Source organism: Oncorhynchus nerka, linkage group LG9a (genome assembly GCF_034236695.1).
Source record: "Oncorhynchus nerka isolate Pitt River linkage group LG9a, Oner_Uvic_2.0, whole genome shotgun sequence".
NCBI classification, from domain to species: Eukaryota; Metazoa; Chordata; class Actinopteri; order Salmoniformes; family Salmonidae; genus Oncorhynchus; species Oncorhynchus nerka.
The window spans coordinates 16,581,269-16,597,435 of record NC_088404.1 but is presented as its reverse complement, the minus strand read 5'-3'; the positions used below and the strand labels follow the sequence as shown (position 1 = coordinate 16,597,435).

Here is a 16,167-nt window from a genome sequence, read left to right as displayed (position 1 = left end):
AAAAACAATATCTATACGGGTGTGGTGCCTGGCCTTAATTTGCTAATTGGTTAAAAGCCTTTGTCACTTGATTTATGAAGAGGCTGCAGGGCAAATTGCATTCCTCCACATGACAGTTTGGGTTTAAACTCGTGTCTTGTTGTTCTACCAGAGCTGTTATGTGTCTCCCCTATCACTGACCAACACGATCTACTGTATCCAATCATTTTCCATGCATCAATCATAGCTACAGTATGAGACATGTGATGGATAGGAGACATGTTTTGATATTGAGATAAAAAAACGGCTACATTGAATCAAATGCAGCTGTTTTTATCTCAATATCAAATCATTTCTGGGTAACAATGAAGTACCTTGCTGTGATTGTGATAAATTAAAATGGTAAAAAAAAGAAACAAAAATAGCTTCTTAGCGAAGAGCAATTTCTCAAACAAGAATTTTGCTAAGACTGTCTGGAAGTGGTCTGAGTGGGGAGGGGAAAACTGAAAACTAGCTGTTATTGTCAGAGAGGTTTGGAACGGTCTTTCTTGTTGGTCTATTAACTCATTTACTGCATGGTGTTGTCACTAGCCAGGACAAAACTCAATCCCATCAAAACAGGCTGGAATTTCAGGCAGTATTTTCAAGCAGCTGTTATACTAACAGGGCATTATCATCATTTGCATGGTTTCATTCCATATAAAACACAAGAAAATCATGTTTTTATTTTCCTTTAACATGTGGGGAAAAAACATCCCGGTCAGGCAAATATCTATGACATAAATGTTTAGTTCAGGGCAAAGTCCCAGACTGAGTCAGTAAAAAATAGAGAGGGTTATATTACAATTACTAGTCAGCATTCAAATACAAAAACTTGTTATACAAACAATTTGAATTATCTGAATACATATGATTTCTTAGTTTGCACCATTTCAATATTGGGTGCGTTCACAAATTCGGTCTGGTGATTTACTCCAATTTCAGAGCACTCTTGTCTGAGTGTCAGTTAACGTCACCAACAATCGGAAAGATATTGTTCCCAGCAACACAGTTACAGTCATCAATGCACTGGATAACATGAAAATAGTCTAACCAGCTCTGCTAGGGCGAGTAAAATGGTCAGATTGAGGTGTTCTCTCATTTGTGTCTGGAAGCTTGCTAACGTTAACCAATTAGCTTGGGTGCTTGACTGCCGTTGAGGCCAGTACACTCGGATCAACCCTACTCCTCGGCCAGAGCGTCCAGGGTGAGCTCTGAACACTCCGAGAGCGAAACGCTCTGAATTTACAAACGCCCAGAGGGCACTCTGAGTGCACTCCGGCACTCCAGATTGAATTTACAAATGCCCAGAGTGCACTCCGGCACTCCAGATTGAATTTACAAACGCCCAGAGTGCACTCCGGCACTCCAGATTGAATTTACGAACACACCCATTATTCTTACTGACTAGAAACCTGTCTGTCCACACAGGGAACGAGCCTCTAAGATTCCTGCCAGAAGTAGTGGAGAGAAGCCTCCTGTCACTACTTGTCATTCCTATTGCAGCCGTTGTATTTCTGTTTGCGTGGAAGGTGAGCTGTCCTTTGACCCAATCTACAACCTTAAAGTGTTCTATCTACAACCTAAAAGGGTTCTTTCGGCTGTCCTTTAAGGAATACCATAGGGTAATCCCTCTCATGCTCCCCCATCCCCTGAAAAGATTTAATCCTGTTTGAAGAACCCTGTTTCTGGATTCTGCTAAATGACTTAAAGTAAACTCTTTGCTGAGGACCCTTTGAAGAACCCAAGTTCTTTTTCAAAGAATTGAACCCATTTTTCAAACAAGACCAGGTTCTGCAACTTAAAACGTGACTGGTGCCACTCTGTCTATAGCTTGTTGTTTTGTCTGTGGACATTGTACTGTTTATGTTCATTGTTCATCTCTTTGATTGTAAGTCATTGTATTTTTTTTGTCTTTGATGGTTGTTTTGTCTTTGATGGTTGTTTTGTCTTTGATGGTTGTTTTGTCTTTGACTGTCTGGGTGTTTCTTTACCAGTATCTTCTACCTTTTTGTTTTGTATTTCTGTTAGAGAATTTAACTTTGTACTTGTTGGTTGACATGGGTTCCCTTGGTGTTTAACAGTGTTACTCTCGGATCTTACAGGTGAAATCCAGGAGGAACCAACATCAGTCAGATGAACGGAACTCAGTGGAAGGAGGCCTTTTCACAGGACCAGAAGGGACTTTGGCACCTCCACTAGATGAACCATCTGAAAAGTAAAGGCATTCACTCATATTTAGTTTAATTTAATCTATCAATTCCTGCATATGAATATTATAAAATCATTCATCTTAATATCAGACACAAAAATGTATCAAAGGTTTACGTGTCTGAAAATAATCAACTAGTTTTAAGGTGAAGTGAATTTGTATACATTTTTTTGAATAGGTTTTTAATTATAATGGTTTTGTACATTACAGGAACAGATTGAACATCGTTGAGACAGTGTAATTCATCAAATCCTTGGAAATTGGTGAGATTTATATTTTTCTTCATATAATTTGTGACCTCGGACAGAGACAGAGAACCATCTTAGCCAACTCCTAATATTTATAGTTTGACAATGAAGAGTATGGAACTAGGACACATTGTTTTAGCTACCTGTATGTAAAGCGTAACAAAAATGTACTTCTTCTTTCTTTGTCTCTCTTAGGTGTACAGAGGAATCTTCTGAGAAAGAGAAAGGAAACAAGCAAACATAAAACTGTATTTCTTATGGATTTTTGAGGCGAAAGACTTGCTTCTTTCCTGTCTAGAAACTGCCAGTCCTCACATACTAGAACCAGAGAATGACATTGTATAGAACATCTTTGTTTTTCTTACAAGAATATTAACCCGTCGTCTACCATCAAATTTTGTCAGAAGAAGCTGAAAAGGAGACCGGATTGTCATGGAAACATCTAGAGGCACCAATAACAGTCGAAATATGACTCAAATCACCCATAACTGCTGAAAACACAGTAAACTTTACGGGACAAAGTTGGTTTCACAAGCACTCCCATTTGCACTTTGTGTGGGTTTGGCTGGAGTGTAGATACCAGATCTACTCAAGAATGGGCCAGAAAACAAACCTCTACAAATGGCTTTCTTTTTTTCGAAGAACCCTTTTTGATTCCAGGTAGAACTCTTTGGGGTTCCATGTAGAACCCTTTCCACAGAGGACTGAAAAATGTATGACTACCTCTAGTCGCCCTCACCTTCCTAATCTTCTTCTCAGCATCTCAGCAGCATTCTACTCCATTTCTATCTTCATCTGGGTCTCCATTGGACATTCCCTGAGAACAAATGTTGAAATTAGTTAGCTAGAAATATTCTCAGATCTAAGCATCTGTTTTGTTTCATGTTTTTGGCCGTGTATGTACCGAATGGATGAGGTTGTGTGATATATTTATTTATTTACTCAGAATGCTAACAGCACCGTGTTGCTTCGGTTGAAAAAAACAAAACAGACAATGATTCAGCTTATCTATAAAAATACTAAATGAGCAGGAAAAGGTCTACAAGGGCGCATTATAACCCATTCTTCTGCCATGCATTAAGTTCTCATAAGCAGCACATAAGCATGTATGAACACATGCATTATCTATATTATTAAGACAGCCATAGAGGGATGTACATATGTATGTATGATGGTGTGGTTAATTGCTTATGAATGGGTTGTACAAAAGGCTTTGGTTGGAGGTGTAAATGTACAAAAAAATTGCTGCTTTGACTAACTTACATTTTACCCATTATATACATTAAGAATTCTCCCTATAGCAATCAATGGTCAAGCAAGGGTAGATACTACATATCCATATTGATTTAGAGAAAAAGTTGAAGGGGTCTGATAACTCTAGGTGTTTCTATGCTCTCAATGCACAAGAAAGAGGTGGACTAGCATTAAGTAAACCAGCACGCTATCAGATTCTGGAGACTGAGATTAACCACATGTATCATCAATTACAGTATAACTCGGCTCTGGTATATTGCAGCTTAACCACCCATAAGGTATATTCTGTATGTTGCATTTAAACAACTGTATTACAGTTCAACAACATGTTAAGGTGGCTCAAAGCTATGAATTCAAGGTGAGTTAAAAAAAATAGTTTTTACTTTTCACTCCAAATCAAATGTTACAGCTACAAAAATATAGAGCAACCTATTGAATTGTGTTTCAAATAGTTGTCAGTAGCCTATACAGCAAGTGAACTAAGAGATTCATTTCTCAAACAAGTCTAAATACAAAACCCTGAATATAACAACGTTTTTTGAGAGGACCAGCATCTAAAATGTACCATGATTTAGAAAAGTGATATGATCTGTGAGGAGAGTGTCTAGCAATTAATCCAGAGAGGATGCATTCCATGATTCAGAGATGTATCACTGTAACTATTATATAAATTAGAAGAGTACGTAGGAAATGATTGGCATTTTTGCACAATTCAGTTGCCATCTTAGGCATGATGAAAATTGCCCAATCCATGACATTATGCAATTGCATAAATGCAAGCTCTCAAATAAGCATGGACTGCTATTGTTGACATACATTGGCAAAGAGAGAGAACTTAAACCTTGTGTATTAAGTTAGCCAATGCAAGCTTAACCGTACTTGTACCAACACATGCATTCCCTCACTTTCTCCATTTGGCGTTCTTACCCCTTGTACCTTGTACAATCCTGGTTTTCTGTCTTGTTTGGATTTATGTTGTTGACTCCATCATGAATACAGGTGATACATTCAAATATATCATTATGCTGTTTGATCCAAGTGCAGTTGGATCATTGTGCAGTTGGATCATCATTTTATGCACAGTATTTTGTGTATGACATTTCACAAACTCACCAGGAGACAACAAAGTAAGGGCGACAAACCACTGACTAAAAAAACAACATGGAGAACAAGAGACCATCTCGTCAATAGGTGTTGGTTGTCTCTCAGTGACCATGAACCAATGGGATAGATAGACCAGTCTGATAAAAAGTGTTGTAGACAAAACCTAGAGAAGAGGTTTATAATTAATAATGATCTCCCACCAATGGAAATGACCTGGTACTCATATTGGCTTTGTGGCACCACTACGTTAACCCATTACCCTTATTCCAATACATAATTGTCACTCTAATTCAAACAAATGGACCCTAAGCCTAAGTGAAAGCCATTTGAAATATCAGGACACACATTAGTTAGAGCAATAACCCTTTTCATTTGAACACTAATACCCCACAACACTAAGCTCTTACAAATCAATTCTACACTAAATAACATGTGACAGAAGAATGCATTCAAACTCCAAATTGCAATCTTGTCTGCATGTAATGTTTTAGGTGTTGTATTTTGTATAGGAAACGGTTCCACTGGTAAAACCTGTTAATTTCATCAAGTGTATTTGGGTAATTTGCCTATTGGACTTTTCTCTTAGAAGAGTATTTATAGTGCAAAATGGAGTGAATGTAAAACAAATACCACATTGGTGTTCATATAATTCTGAGCAAAAGTGTCAATTTCAGCATGAGTAGCTGAAAACGCTTAGTGTGATTAACTGTTGTTTTGTTGTATTAAAGCTTTAAGAGAATGATTTTATCCCCAAAATAAATGACTTTGTATTAGGGCTGTCAGAGTTAATCACTTGACTTGAGTAAAAAAAAAAATGTATGTACAATTTGTTTTTAAATGATGATTAATCGCATTGTCAGTAATTATTCAGAATACAATGAAAACGTCCAAAATACATAATATATACAGCTAAAAACAAACAATGCAATGTCAAAACAAGTTGACAATGAGGTTAAAGAAAGTGTGCTTTATCAAGTTACTTGATTTTGCTAACCGTTATTTTGGACAAAATCAAGACGACAAATGCTTTTTGTATAACAATTGAGCAAATTTAGAATTAACGATTAATCACAGCAAATCCAGCGATTAACTAGATTTTTTTTTTTATCGTTTGACAAGCCCGACTTTGTAATAAGCATTGTGATACATTGAAAAATTAAACATTTTTTATTGCCACAACAAAAACAGTATGTAAGCTTCTAAAGAGTCAACTTCAGAAGTTTTGCGGGTGTTTTACATATTGTATGAATGTTGTGATGAGTTGAAACATGGTTTAAGCTGTGAACAGAAATGTGGTGGCATCCCCCATTTTCCTGTCTGTCTTAGAGCCTATGAACACACAGAGATAGTCATTGTCCCAAATGGCACCCCATTACCCTATATAATTCACTAATTTTGACCAGGGCCCATAGGGCTCTGGACAAGAGTAATGAACTATATATGGAATAATAGGGTGCTACCATGTTGAAAAGAGCAAGAGCCCTGAAGCACTGTTCTGGTATCAGTTATATGTTATTTTACTTATTTTGGTTGAAATGAGTTGATCCCTGAACAGTGGTTTTGGTCTCTAGCTTAGTGTCCCACTATAAAAATAGAATTCCATATTTCTAATTATAGAATTGGAATTCTGTGTTCCACTCTTATAGGGGCAACAAACAGGCTTGTAGGCAGGAAGTTAATCTGGGTGCCAAAAGAAAACATCATTCCGACCCAGGCAAACGCTGGGCAACACTACTGTATTTTTGTATAAATGTAAACAAATGTATATGATGAGATATGAATAAAGTACACATATCCAAATATTCAGCGTGGCAGAGCTGTGGCAGAGCTGTGGCAGAGCTGTGTTTTGTGATAATTATACAAATGTTGATGGAAACAAATACCTTGTAACAGAAACAAATACGACACAGAAAATTATTCAAAAAAGGGTCTGACTTAACCTTCCTCTAAAAAAGTATTTGATTTAAACAACTGTTCATTTGAGGGGTGATGCCATCATCTAAATTAAAGCATCTGAACTCATACCATTGTTTTCATCATGAGTAAATAGAGCCAACAAACATGTCAGTATGAATACACTATTGTGCTGCTGTGAACAGCAATACAGAACTGTACCTTTTCTGACAATGACTATAGAAGAAAGGATTGACCTAAGTGACCTCAGCTAAGGTTAACACTCTTAGAAAAAAATATTATTTGGCTGTCCCCATAGGAGAACCCTTTTTGGGTTCTAAATAGAATGCACTGTGGTAAGGGTTATACATGGAACTCTAAATAGTTATACCTGGAACCAAAAAGGGTTCTCCTATAAGGACAGCGGAAGAACACTTTTAAATTTTAGATACACTCTTAGAAAAAACAGTTCTATGGTCAGGTGGCTGACTGACTAAACTTCTCCCTCCACCAAGACCAGAGGTTGGGGTGTAGGGTTTTTGCATAGCCTGAAGGTTGGGAGGGGCAGTTCCTCTTGCTGCTCCGTAGGCAAGCACTATGGTCTTGCAGTGGATGTGAGCTTCAACTGGAAGCCAGTGGAGTGTGTGGAGGAGCAGTGTGACATGAGAGAACTTGGGAAGGTTGAAAACCTGGCGGGCTGCAGCGTTCTGGAGTTCTGCAGCGTTCTGGAGTACAGGGGTTTGATGGCACAAGCGGGAAGTCCAGCCAACAGCGAGTTGTAGTTGTCCAGACGGGAGATGACAAGTGCCTGGATTAGCACCTGCGGCACTTCCTGTGTGAGGAAGGGTCGTACTCTAGGGAGGTTGTAAAGCATGAACCTGCAGGAGCCAGTCACAGCTTTGATGTCTGCAGAGAACGACAGCGCGTTGTCCCGGATCACGCCAAGGTACTTTGCACTCCAGGAGGGCAACACTGGAGTTGTCAACCGTGATGGAGAGCTGAGCGGGCAGGCCTTCCCTGGGAGGAAGAGCAGCTCCGTCTTGTTTGCCGAGTGACTTGGTGTATTGAGAAAAGAGGGCCTAGAACCGAGCCCTGGGGGACACCAGAAGTGAGTTTTCGTGGTGCAGACACTCCACGGCGCCTGGTAGGGGCGGCCTGTCAGGTAGAATGCAATCCAAGAGTGTGCAGAGCCTGAGACGCCCAGCCCTGAGAGGGTGGACAGGAGGATCTGATGGTTAACAGTGTCAAAAACAGCAGATAGATCTAGGAGAATGAGAACAGAGGAGTGTAAGCTTTGGTAGTGCAGAGAACCTCCATGCACAGAAGAGCAGTCTCGGTTGAGTGACAGTCTTAAAGCCTGACTGGTTAGGGTAAAGATCGTTCTGAGAGAAATAAGAGAGTTGAGAGACGGCACGCTCAAGTGTTTTGGAAAGAAGAGAGGGGGATACAGGACCATAGTTTGATGTCAGATTAGTCTAATGTTGGTTAATTGAGGAGTGAAGCAACTCGGGACATTTTTAAGTCTGAGGGGACGCAGCCAGGGGTCAGGGATGAGTTGGTGAGGGAAGTGAGAAGTTCTCCAGAGATGGACTGGAGAAGGGAGGAGGCTGGGATCAAGCGGGCAGGTTGTCGGGTGGAAATACCTCAATAAGTCGCATGATTTCATCTGGTGAGAGAGGCAGAGAGAGGTCAAGGCATATGGTAGTTCTGTGTATTGATTTGAGTTTATTTTGGGTAACAGACATATACAACAAAATGCACCATGTGGACCCAGAGTATATCACTTGAAAGTATTAATTAAAACGCTTGTTTCCAAAGTGGTCCTCGATGGTAAAAACAAAAACACACATAATGATTAAAAACAAGACAAAATTACAAACAACCATAAATACATTCATTTATATTGGCATCCTAAAAAGTGGCACTATTCACTGCACTTCACCCTAAACTTAAATCAACCATTGATTTGTGAGTGGGAACAGTGGACTCAATACGCTGAGTGAATGAGGAGCGGATGCCATCAACCTTCTTTTACAAGTGGTTGACAAAGTAATCCGTAGAGAGGGAGAAGGGGGGGCAGCATTAAGGAGGGAGGAGAAGGTGGAAAAGAGTTTATGTTTAGAGTGATAGAAAGTGGCTTTAACAGCAAATACAGAGGAAGCCCTGTTCTGTAAGCTTGTAATGAGTCACTCAGCCACGGAGCAGGAGGGGAGGGCCGAGATGGCCGGGAGGAAAGGGGACAGTGCCAGTCATAGGATGCAGAAAGGGAGGGGAGTAGGGTCGAAGAGGCAGGATCAGGAGACAGGAGGAAGAAGGATTTAGCAGAAGGGAGAGATACGATTTAAGAGGAAAGAGAAGTGGAAGAAAGCGATAAATTGTGACGGCGCATGACCATCTGGGTAGGGGCTGAGTGGCTAGGGTTGGAGGAGTGGGACACAGAAAAGGAAACCTGGAGGGGGGGTTGCAGTGAGATGAGTAGGTGAACAGCCTCTGCCTTGTGAGTTGGAGGGGATTGGGAAAGGGTGCTGCCGAAAGATGCGAGGGGAATAGAGTTGAAAAGAAATGATTGAAGGCAGACATAGGGAGGTTGAAGTTGCCAAGTACGAAGAGCGGTGAGCCATCGTCAGGAAATTAGCTTATCAAGGTGTCAAGCATATTGTGGAATTTTCCAAGGGCACCTGGTGGGTGAAACATGACAACAATGTTACGCTTTAATGTGTAGCCCTGTACCACCACCCCAACAACCAAATGCTCTTGGACTATGAGAGAATAACATAGTCAGATGAAAATCAAATCAAATCAAAATCAAATCAAATTTTATTTGTCACATACACATGGTTAGCAGATGTTAATGCATTTACATTTTACATTTAAGTCATTTAGCAGACGCTCTTATCCAGAGCGACTTACAAATTGGTGCTTTCACCTTATGACATCCAGTGGAACAGCCACTTTACAATAGTGCATCTAGGTCTTTTAAGGGGGTGAGAAGGATTACTTTATCCTATCCTAGGTATTCCTTAAAGAGGTGGGGTTTCAGGTGTCTCCGGAAGGTGGTGATTGACTCCGCTGTCCTGGCGTCGTGAGGGAGTTTGTTCCACCATTGGGGGGCCAGAGCAGCGAACAGTTTTGACTGGGCTGAGCGGGAACTGTACTTCCTCAGTGGTAGGGAGTTTGAGCAGGCCAGAGGTGGATGAACGCAGTGCCCTTGTTTGGGTGTAGGGCCTGATCAGAGCCTGGAGGTACTGAGGTGCCGTTCCCCTCACAGCTCCGTAGGCAAGCACCATGGTCTTGTAGCGGAACATGCGAGTGTAGCGAAATGCTTGTGCTTCTAGTTCCGACAATGCACTGATAACCAACAAGTAATCTAACTAACAATTCCAAAACTACTGTCTTATACACAGTGTAAGGGGATAAGGAATATGTACATAAGGATATATGAATGAGTGATGGTACAGAGCAGCATACAGTATACAGTGTATACATATGAGATGAGTATGTAGACAAAGTAAACAAAGTGGCATAGTTAAAGTGGCTAGTGACATAAGGATGCAGTCGATGATCTAGAGTACAGTATATACGTATGCATATGAGATGAATAATGTAGGGTAAGTAACATTATATAAGGTAGCATTGTTTAAAGTGGCTAGTGATATATTTACATAATTTCCCATCAATTCCCATTATTAAAGTGGCTGGAGTTGGGTCAGTGTCAATGACAGTGTGTTGGCAGCAGCCACTCAATGTTAGTGGTGGCTGTTTAACAGTCTGATGGCCTTGAGATAGAAGCTGTTTTTCAGTCTCTCGGTCCCAGCTTTGATGCACCTGTACTGACCTCGCCTTCTGGATGATAGCGGGGTGAACAGGCAGTGGTTCGGGTGGTTGATGTCCTTGATGATCTTTATGGCCTTCCTGTAACAACGGGTGGTGTAGGTGTCCTGGAGGGCAGGTAGTTTGCCCCCCTGCGTTGTGCAGACCTCACTACCCTCTGGAGAGCCTTACGGTTGAGGGCGGAGCAGTTGCCGTACCAGGCGGTGATACAGCCCGCCAGGATGCTCTCGATTGTGCATCTGTAGAAGTTTGTGAGTGCTTTTGGTGACAAGCCGAATTTCTTCAGCCTCCTGAGGTTGAAGAGGCGCTGCTGCGCCTTCTTCACGATGCTGTCAGTGTGAGTGGACCAATTCAGTTTGTCTGTGATGTGTATGCCGAGGAACTTAAAACTTGCTACCCTCTCCACTACTGATCCATCGATGTGGATAGGGGGGTGTTCCCTCTGCTGTTTCCTGAAGTCCACAATCATCTCCTTAGTTTTGTTGACGTTGAGTGTGAGGTTATTTTCCTGACACCACACTCCGAGGGCCCTCACCTCCTCCCTGTAGGCCGTCTCGTCGTTGTTGGTAATCAAGCCTACCACTGTTGTGTCGTCCGCAAACTTGATGATTGAGTTGGAGGCGTGCGTGGCCACGCAGTCGTGGGTGAACAGGGAGTACAGGAGATGGCTCAGAACGCACCCTTGTGGGGCCCCCGTGTTGAGGATCAGCGGGGAGGAGATGATGTTGCCTACCCTCACCACCTGGGGGCGGCCCGTCAGGAAGTCCAGTACCCAGTTGCACAGGGCGGGGTCGAGACCCAGGGTCTCGAGCTTGATGACGAGCTTGGAGGGTACTATGGTGTTGAATGCCGAGCTGTAGTCGATGAACAGCATTCTCACATAGGTATTCCTCTTGTCCAGGTGGGTTAGGGCAGTGTGCAGTGTGGTTGAGATTGCATCGTCTGTGGACCTATTTGGGCGGTAAGCAAATTGGAGTGGGTCTAGGGTGTCAGGTAGGGTGGAGGTGATATGGTCCTTGACTAGTCTCTCAAAGCACTTCATGATGACGGAAGTGAGTGCTACGGGGCGGTAGTCGTTTAGCTCAGTTACCTTAGCTTTCTTGGGAACAGGAACAATGGTGGCCCTCTTGAAGCATGTGGGAACAGCAGACTGGTATAGGGATTGATTGAATATGTCCGTAAACACACCGGCCAGCTGGTCTGCGCATGCTCTGAGGGCGCGGCTGGGGATGCCGTCTGGGCCTGCAGCCTTGCGAGGGTTAACACGTTTAAATGTCTTACTCACCTCGGCTGCAGTGAAGGAGAGACCGCATGTTTTCGTTGCAGGCCGTATCAGTGGCACTGTATTGTCCTCAAAGCGGGCAAAAAAGTTATTTAGTCTGCCTGGGAGCAAGACATCCTGGTCCGTGACTGGGCTGGGTTTCTTCTTGTAGTCCGTGATTGACTGTAGACCCTGCCACATGCCTCTTGTGTCTGAGCCATTGAATTGAGATTCCACTTTGTCTCTGTACTGACGCTTAGCTTGTTTAATAGCCTTGCGGAGGGAATAGCTGCATTGTTTATATTCGGACATGTTACCAGACACCTTGCCCTGATTAAAAGCAGTGGTTCGCACTTTCAGTTTCACGCGAATGCTGACATCAATCCACGGTTTCTGGTTTGGGAATATTTTTATCGTTGCTATGGGAACGACATATTCGACGCACGTTCTAATGAACTCGCACACCGAATCAGCGTATTCGTCAATATTTCCATCTGACGCAATACGAAACATGTCCCAGTCCACGTGATGGAAGCAGTCTTGGAGTGTGGAGTCAGCTTGGTCTGACCAGCGTTGGACAGACCTCAGCGTGGGAGCCTCTTGTTTTAGTTTCTGCCTGTAGGCAGGGATCAGCAAAATGGAGTCGTGGTCAGCTTTTCCGAAAGGGGGGCGGGGCAGGGCCTTATATGCGTCGCGGAAGTTAGAGTAACAATGATCCAAGGTTTTACCACCCCTGGTTGCGCAATCGATATGCTGATAAAATTTAGGGAGTCTTGTTTTCAGATTAGCTTTGTTAAAATCCCCAGCTACAATGAATGCAGCCTCCGGATAAATGGTTTCCAGTTTGCAAAGAGTTAAATAAAGTTCGTTCAGAGCCATCGATGCGTCTGCTTGGGGGGGGATATATACGGCTGTGATTATAATCGAAGAGAATTCTCTTGGAAGATAATGCGGTCTACATTTGATTGTGAGGAATTCTAAATCAGGTGAACAGAAGGATTTGAGATCCTGTATGTTTCCTTCATCACACCATGTCTCGTTAGTCATGAGGCATACGCCCCCGCCACTCTTCTTACCAGAAAGATGTTTGTTACTGTCGGCGCGATGCGTGGAGAAACCCGTTGGCTGCACCGCATCGGATAGCGTCTTCCCAGTAAGCCATGTTTCTGTGAAGCAGAGAACGTTGCAGTCTCTGATGTCCCTCTGGAATGCTACCCTTGCTCGGATTTCGTCAACCTTGTTGTCAAGAGACTGGACATTGGCAAGAAGAATGCTGGGGAGTGGTGCGCGATGTGCCCTTTTTCGGAGTCTGACCAGAACACCGCCTCGTTTCCCTCTTTTTCGGAGTCGTTTCCTTGGGTCGCTGCATGCGATCCATTCCGTTGTCCTGTTTGTAAGGCAGAACACCGGATCCGCGTCGCAGAAAACATATTCTTGGTCGTACTGATGGTGAGTTGACGCTGATCTTATATTCAGTAGTTCTTCTCGACTGTATGTAATGAAACCTAAGATGACCTGGGGTACTAATGTAAGAAATAACACGTAAAAAAACAAAAAACTGCATAGTTTCCTAGGAACGCCAAGCGAGGCGGCCATCTCAGTCGGCGCCGGAAGTACAGAACTCCCTCAGAAGAGAGAGCAGCTGGAGTAGCAGTGTTTTCTGGAGTGATTCATGTCTCTGTCAGGGCCAAAAAGTCAAGAGACTGAAGGGCAGCATATGCTGAGATGTACTTGGCGTTCTTGACTGCAGATCGGTAGTTCCATACGCTGCCCAGAGAATTCCATATGGGTTATGCGCGTAGGGTTCACTAAATTAGAGGGATTGCAGCCAAGGGATGGGGAGAATCTGTAAAGCCTAAAAGGAGAGGTGCAAACAGGTATAAAAAACACACAGTTACCAAAGCTACAACAGATTAGGACCAAAAAATATATACTTATCACTCCTGGAGATATCAGGAGTCCTCTAGCTATAGAATATATATATTTTTATTATTATTTTATTTTACCAGGTAAGTTGACTGAGAACACATTCTCATTTACAGCAACAACCTGGGGAATAGTTACAGGGGAGAGGAGGGGGATAAATGAGCCAATTGTAAACTATGACAAGGATAGAAAAGGATTTGCCAGTAGATTGTTGACGTAAGTCATGATGACTGCTTATTTAGCTTGCTAGCTAAGATTTATAAAATATGACGATGACATGATCAGTCCAATCAAAGCTATGGGGGGGGGGATATAACGTGATTTACCATCATTTTATCTGTGGCCAATGACCTTGAGCCTTCTTGGATGGGCACTTCTACTGTAAATATATGTAGCACCGCAGTGGGGCTTGAACTGCTATACAGAAATGAATGTGAGTAGACTGCTACAGTAGACTAGCTTGTGTCTGGGATCTGCTATAGGATCTGACCGTAGCCCAGTCACCCTGGTGAATGCAAGGGCCAGGTCAGTTCTGTACAGGATATGAGTTGACCCAGCAGAAGCTCCCAGACAGGGGACCATACCTCCATAAATACCCTGGGAGGAAGAAGACTCCCCCTGGGTTCAGTAAACATGACTGGAGGATCCACTTCGACCTATAGGGCTCTGTGCAGTATTATACTACACAGTCAGGGTAGGAGCTGCTGCTTTCCCACACTCTATGCACACGGACATACATGGACGCACAAACATACAGATGGAACAAACACACACACAGACAGACCGACACCAGCTGCACAAATCGCTGCAGGAAGGAACCATGTATTTTCTACTGTTTTTATTAAGGCTGGTTAGGAGGACATAGGGATGGATGGTTCACTCTTTATGGAGTAACATGTAGTGTACTGTATGAACCTGATTGCAGATGAAGAAATCAATACAAAATGCACAATAATACGAGCTCAACTCTTACTAAATTCTAGCGTATAGTCTGTAGGGGCTGAAACACAGCATTAATCTTAACAACCTCTCCCTCAACTTCAGTAAGACCAACAAGCTGATTGTGGACTACAGGAAACAGGAAACAGGATTGGGGGGGCTGCAGTGGAGTGGATCGAGAGCTTCAAGTTCCTCCATGTGCAAATCCCTATAAATGGTCCAAAAACATGCGTAGTTGTGAAGAAGGTGCCACAGCGCCACATTCCCCTCAGGAGGTTTAAAAGGTTTGGTATGGGACCTCAAATCCTGAAATTGTTCTACAGCTGCACCATTGAGAGCATCTTGACTGGCTGTATCGCTGCTTGGTATAGAAACAGCACCGCCCTAGATCACATGGCGCTACAGAGTAGAGGTCGACCGATTATGATGTTTCTACGTCTATACCGATACCGATTATTGGAGGACCAAAAAAGCCGATACCGATTAATCGGCCAATTTTATTTTATTTTATTTGTAATAATGACAATTACAACAATACTGAATGAACACTTATTTTAACTTAATATAATACGTCAATAAAATCAATGTAGCCTCAAATAAATAATGAAACATGTTCAATTTGCTTTAAATAATGCAAAAACAAAGTGTTTGGAGAAGAAAGTAAAAGTGCTATTTCAGCCATGTAAGAAAGCTAGAACATATGAAAAGCTGGTGGTTCCTTTTAACATGAGTCTTCAATATTCCCAGGTAATACGTTTTAGGTTGTAATTATTATAGGAATTATAGGACTATTTCTCTCTATACCATTTCATTAACCTTTGACTATTGGATGTTCTTATAGGCACTTTAGTATTGCCAGTGTAACAGTATAGCTTCCTTCCCTCTCCTCGATCCTCCCTGGGCTCGAACCAGGAACACATCGACAACAGCCACCCTCGAAGCAGCGTTACCCATCGCTCCACTTCCGCACATCAAGCTGTACAGGTGCATCAAGTCTAACACCAACAGGCTCCTGAACAGCTTCCATCCCCAAGCCATAGACTGTTCTCTCTGCTTCCGCACATCAAGCTGTACAGGTGCATCAAGTCTAACACCAACAGGCTCCTGAACAGCTTCCATCCCCAAGCCATAGACTGTTCTCTCTGCTTCCGCACATCAAGCTGTACAGGTGCATCAAGTCTAACACCAACAGGCTCCTGAACAGCTTCCATCCCCAAGCCATAGACTGTTCTCTCTGCTTCCGCATATCAAGCTGTACAGGTGCATCAAGTCTAACACCAACAGGCTCCTGAACAGCTTCCATCCCCAAGCCATAGACTGTTCTCTCTGCTTCCGCACATCAAGCTGTACAGGTGCATCAAGTCTAACACCAACAGGCTCCTGAACAGCTTCCATCCCCAAGCCATAGACTGTTCTCTCTGCTTCCGCACATCAAGCTGTACAGGTGCATCAGGTCTAACACCAACAGGCTCCTGAACAGC

The 16,167-nt window shown here is 42.8% G+C and overlaps 1 protein-coding gene across 1 annotated transcript in view; it reads left to right on the top strand.

Moving 5' to 3' along the window:
* kitlga (kit ligand a) overlaps nucleotides 1-6,638 on the top strand; it is a 40,472-nt gene extending 33,834 nt beyond the window's left edge. Inside the window, exons 7-10 of the mRNA XM_029667428.1 lie at nucleotides 1,450-1,550; nucleotides 2,124-2,236; nucleotides 2,441-2,493; nucleotides 2,674-6,638. Coding sequence (XP_029523288.1) covers nucleotides 1,450-1,550; nucleotides 2,124-2,236; nucleotides 2,441-2,471 — 245 coding nt within the window. The 3' untranslated portion in view covers nucleotides 2,472-2,493; nucleotides 2,674-6,638. The remainder of the gene's footprint in view (nucleotides 1-1,449; nucleotides 1,551-2,123; nucleotides 2,237-2,440; nucleotides 2,494-2,673) is intronic.
* Nucleotides 6,639-16,167: the final 9,529 nt, after the last annotated feature.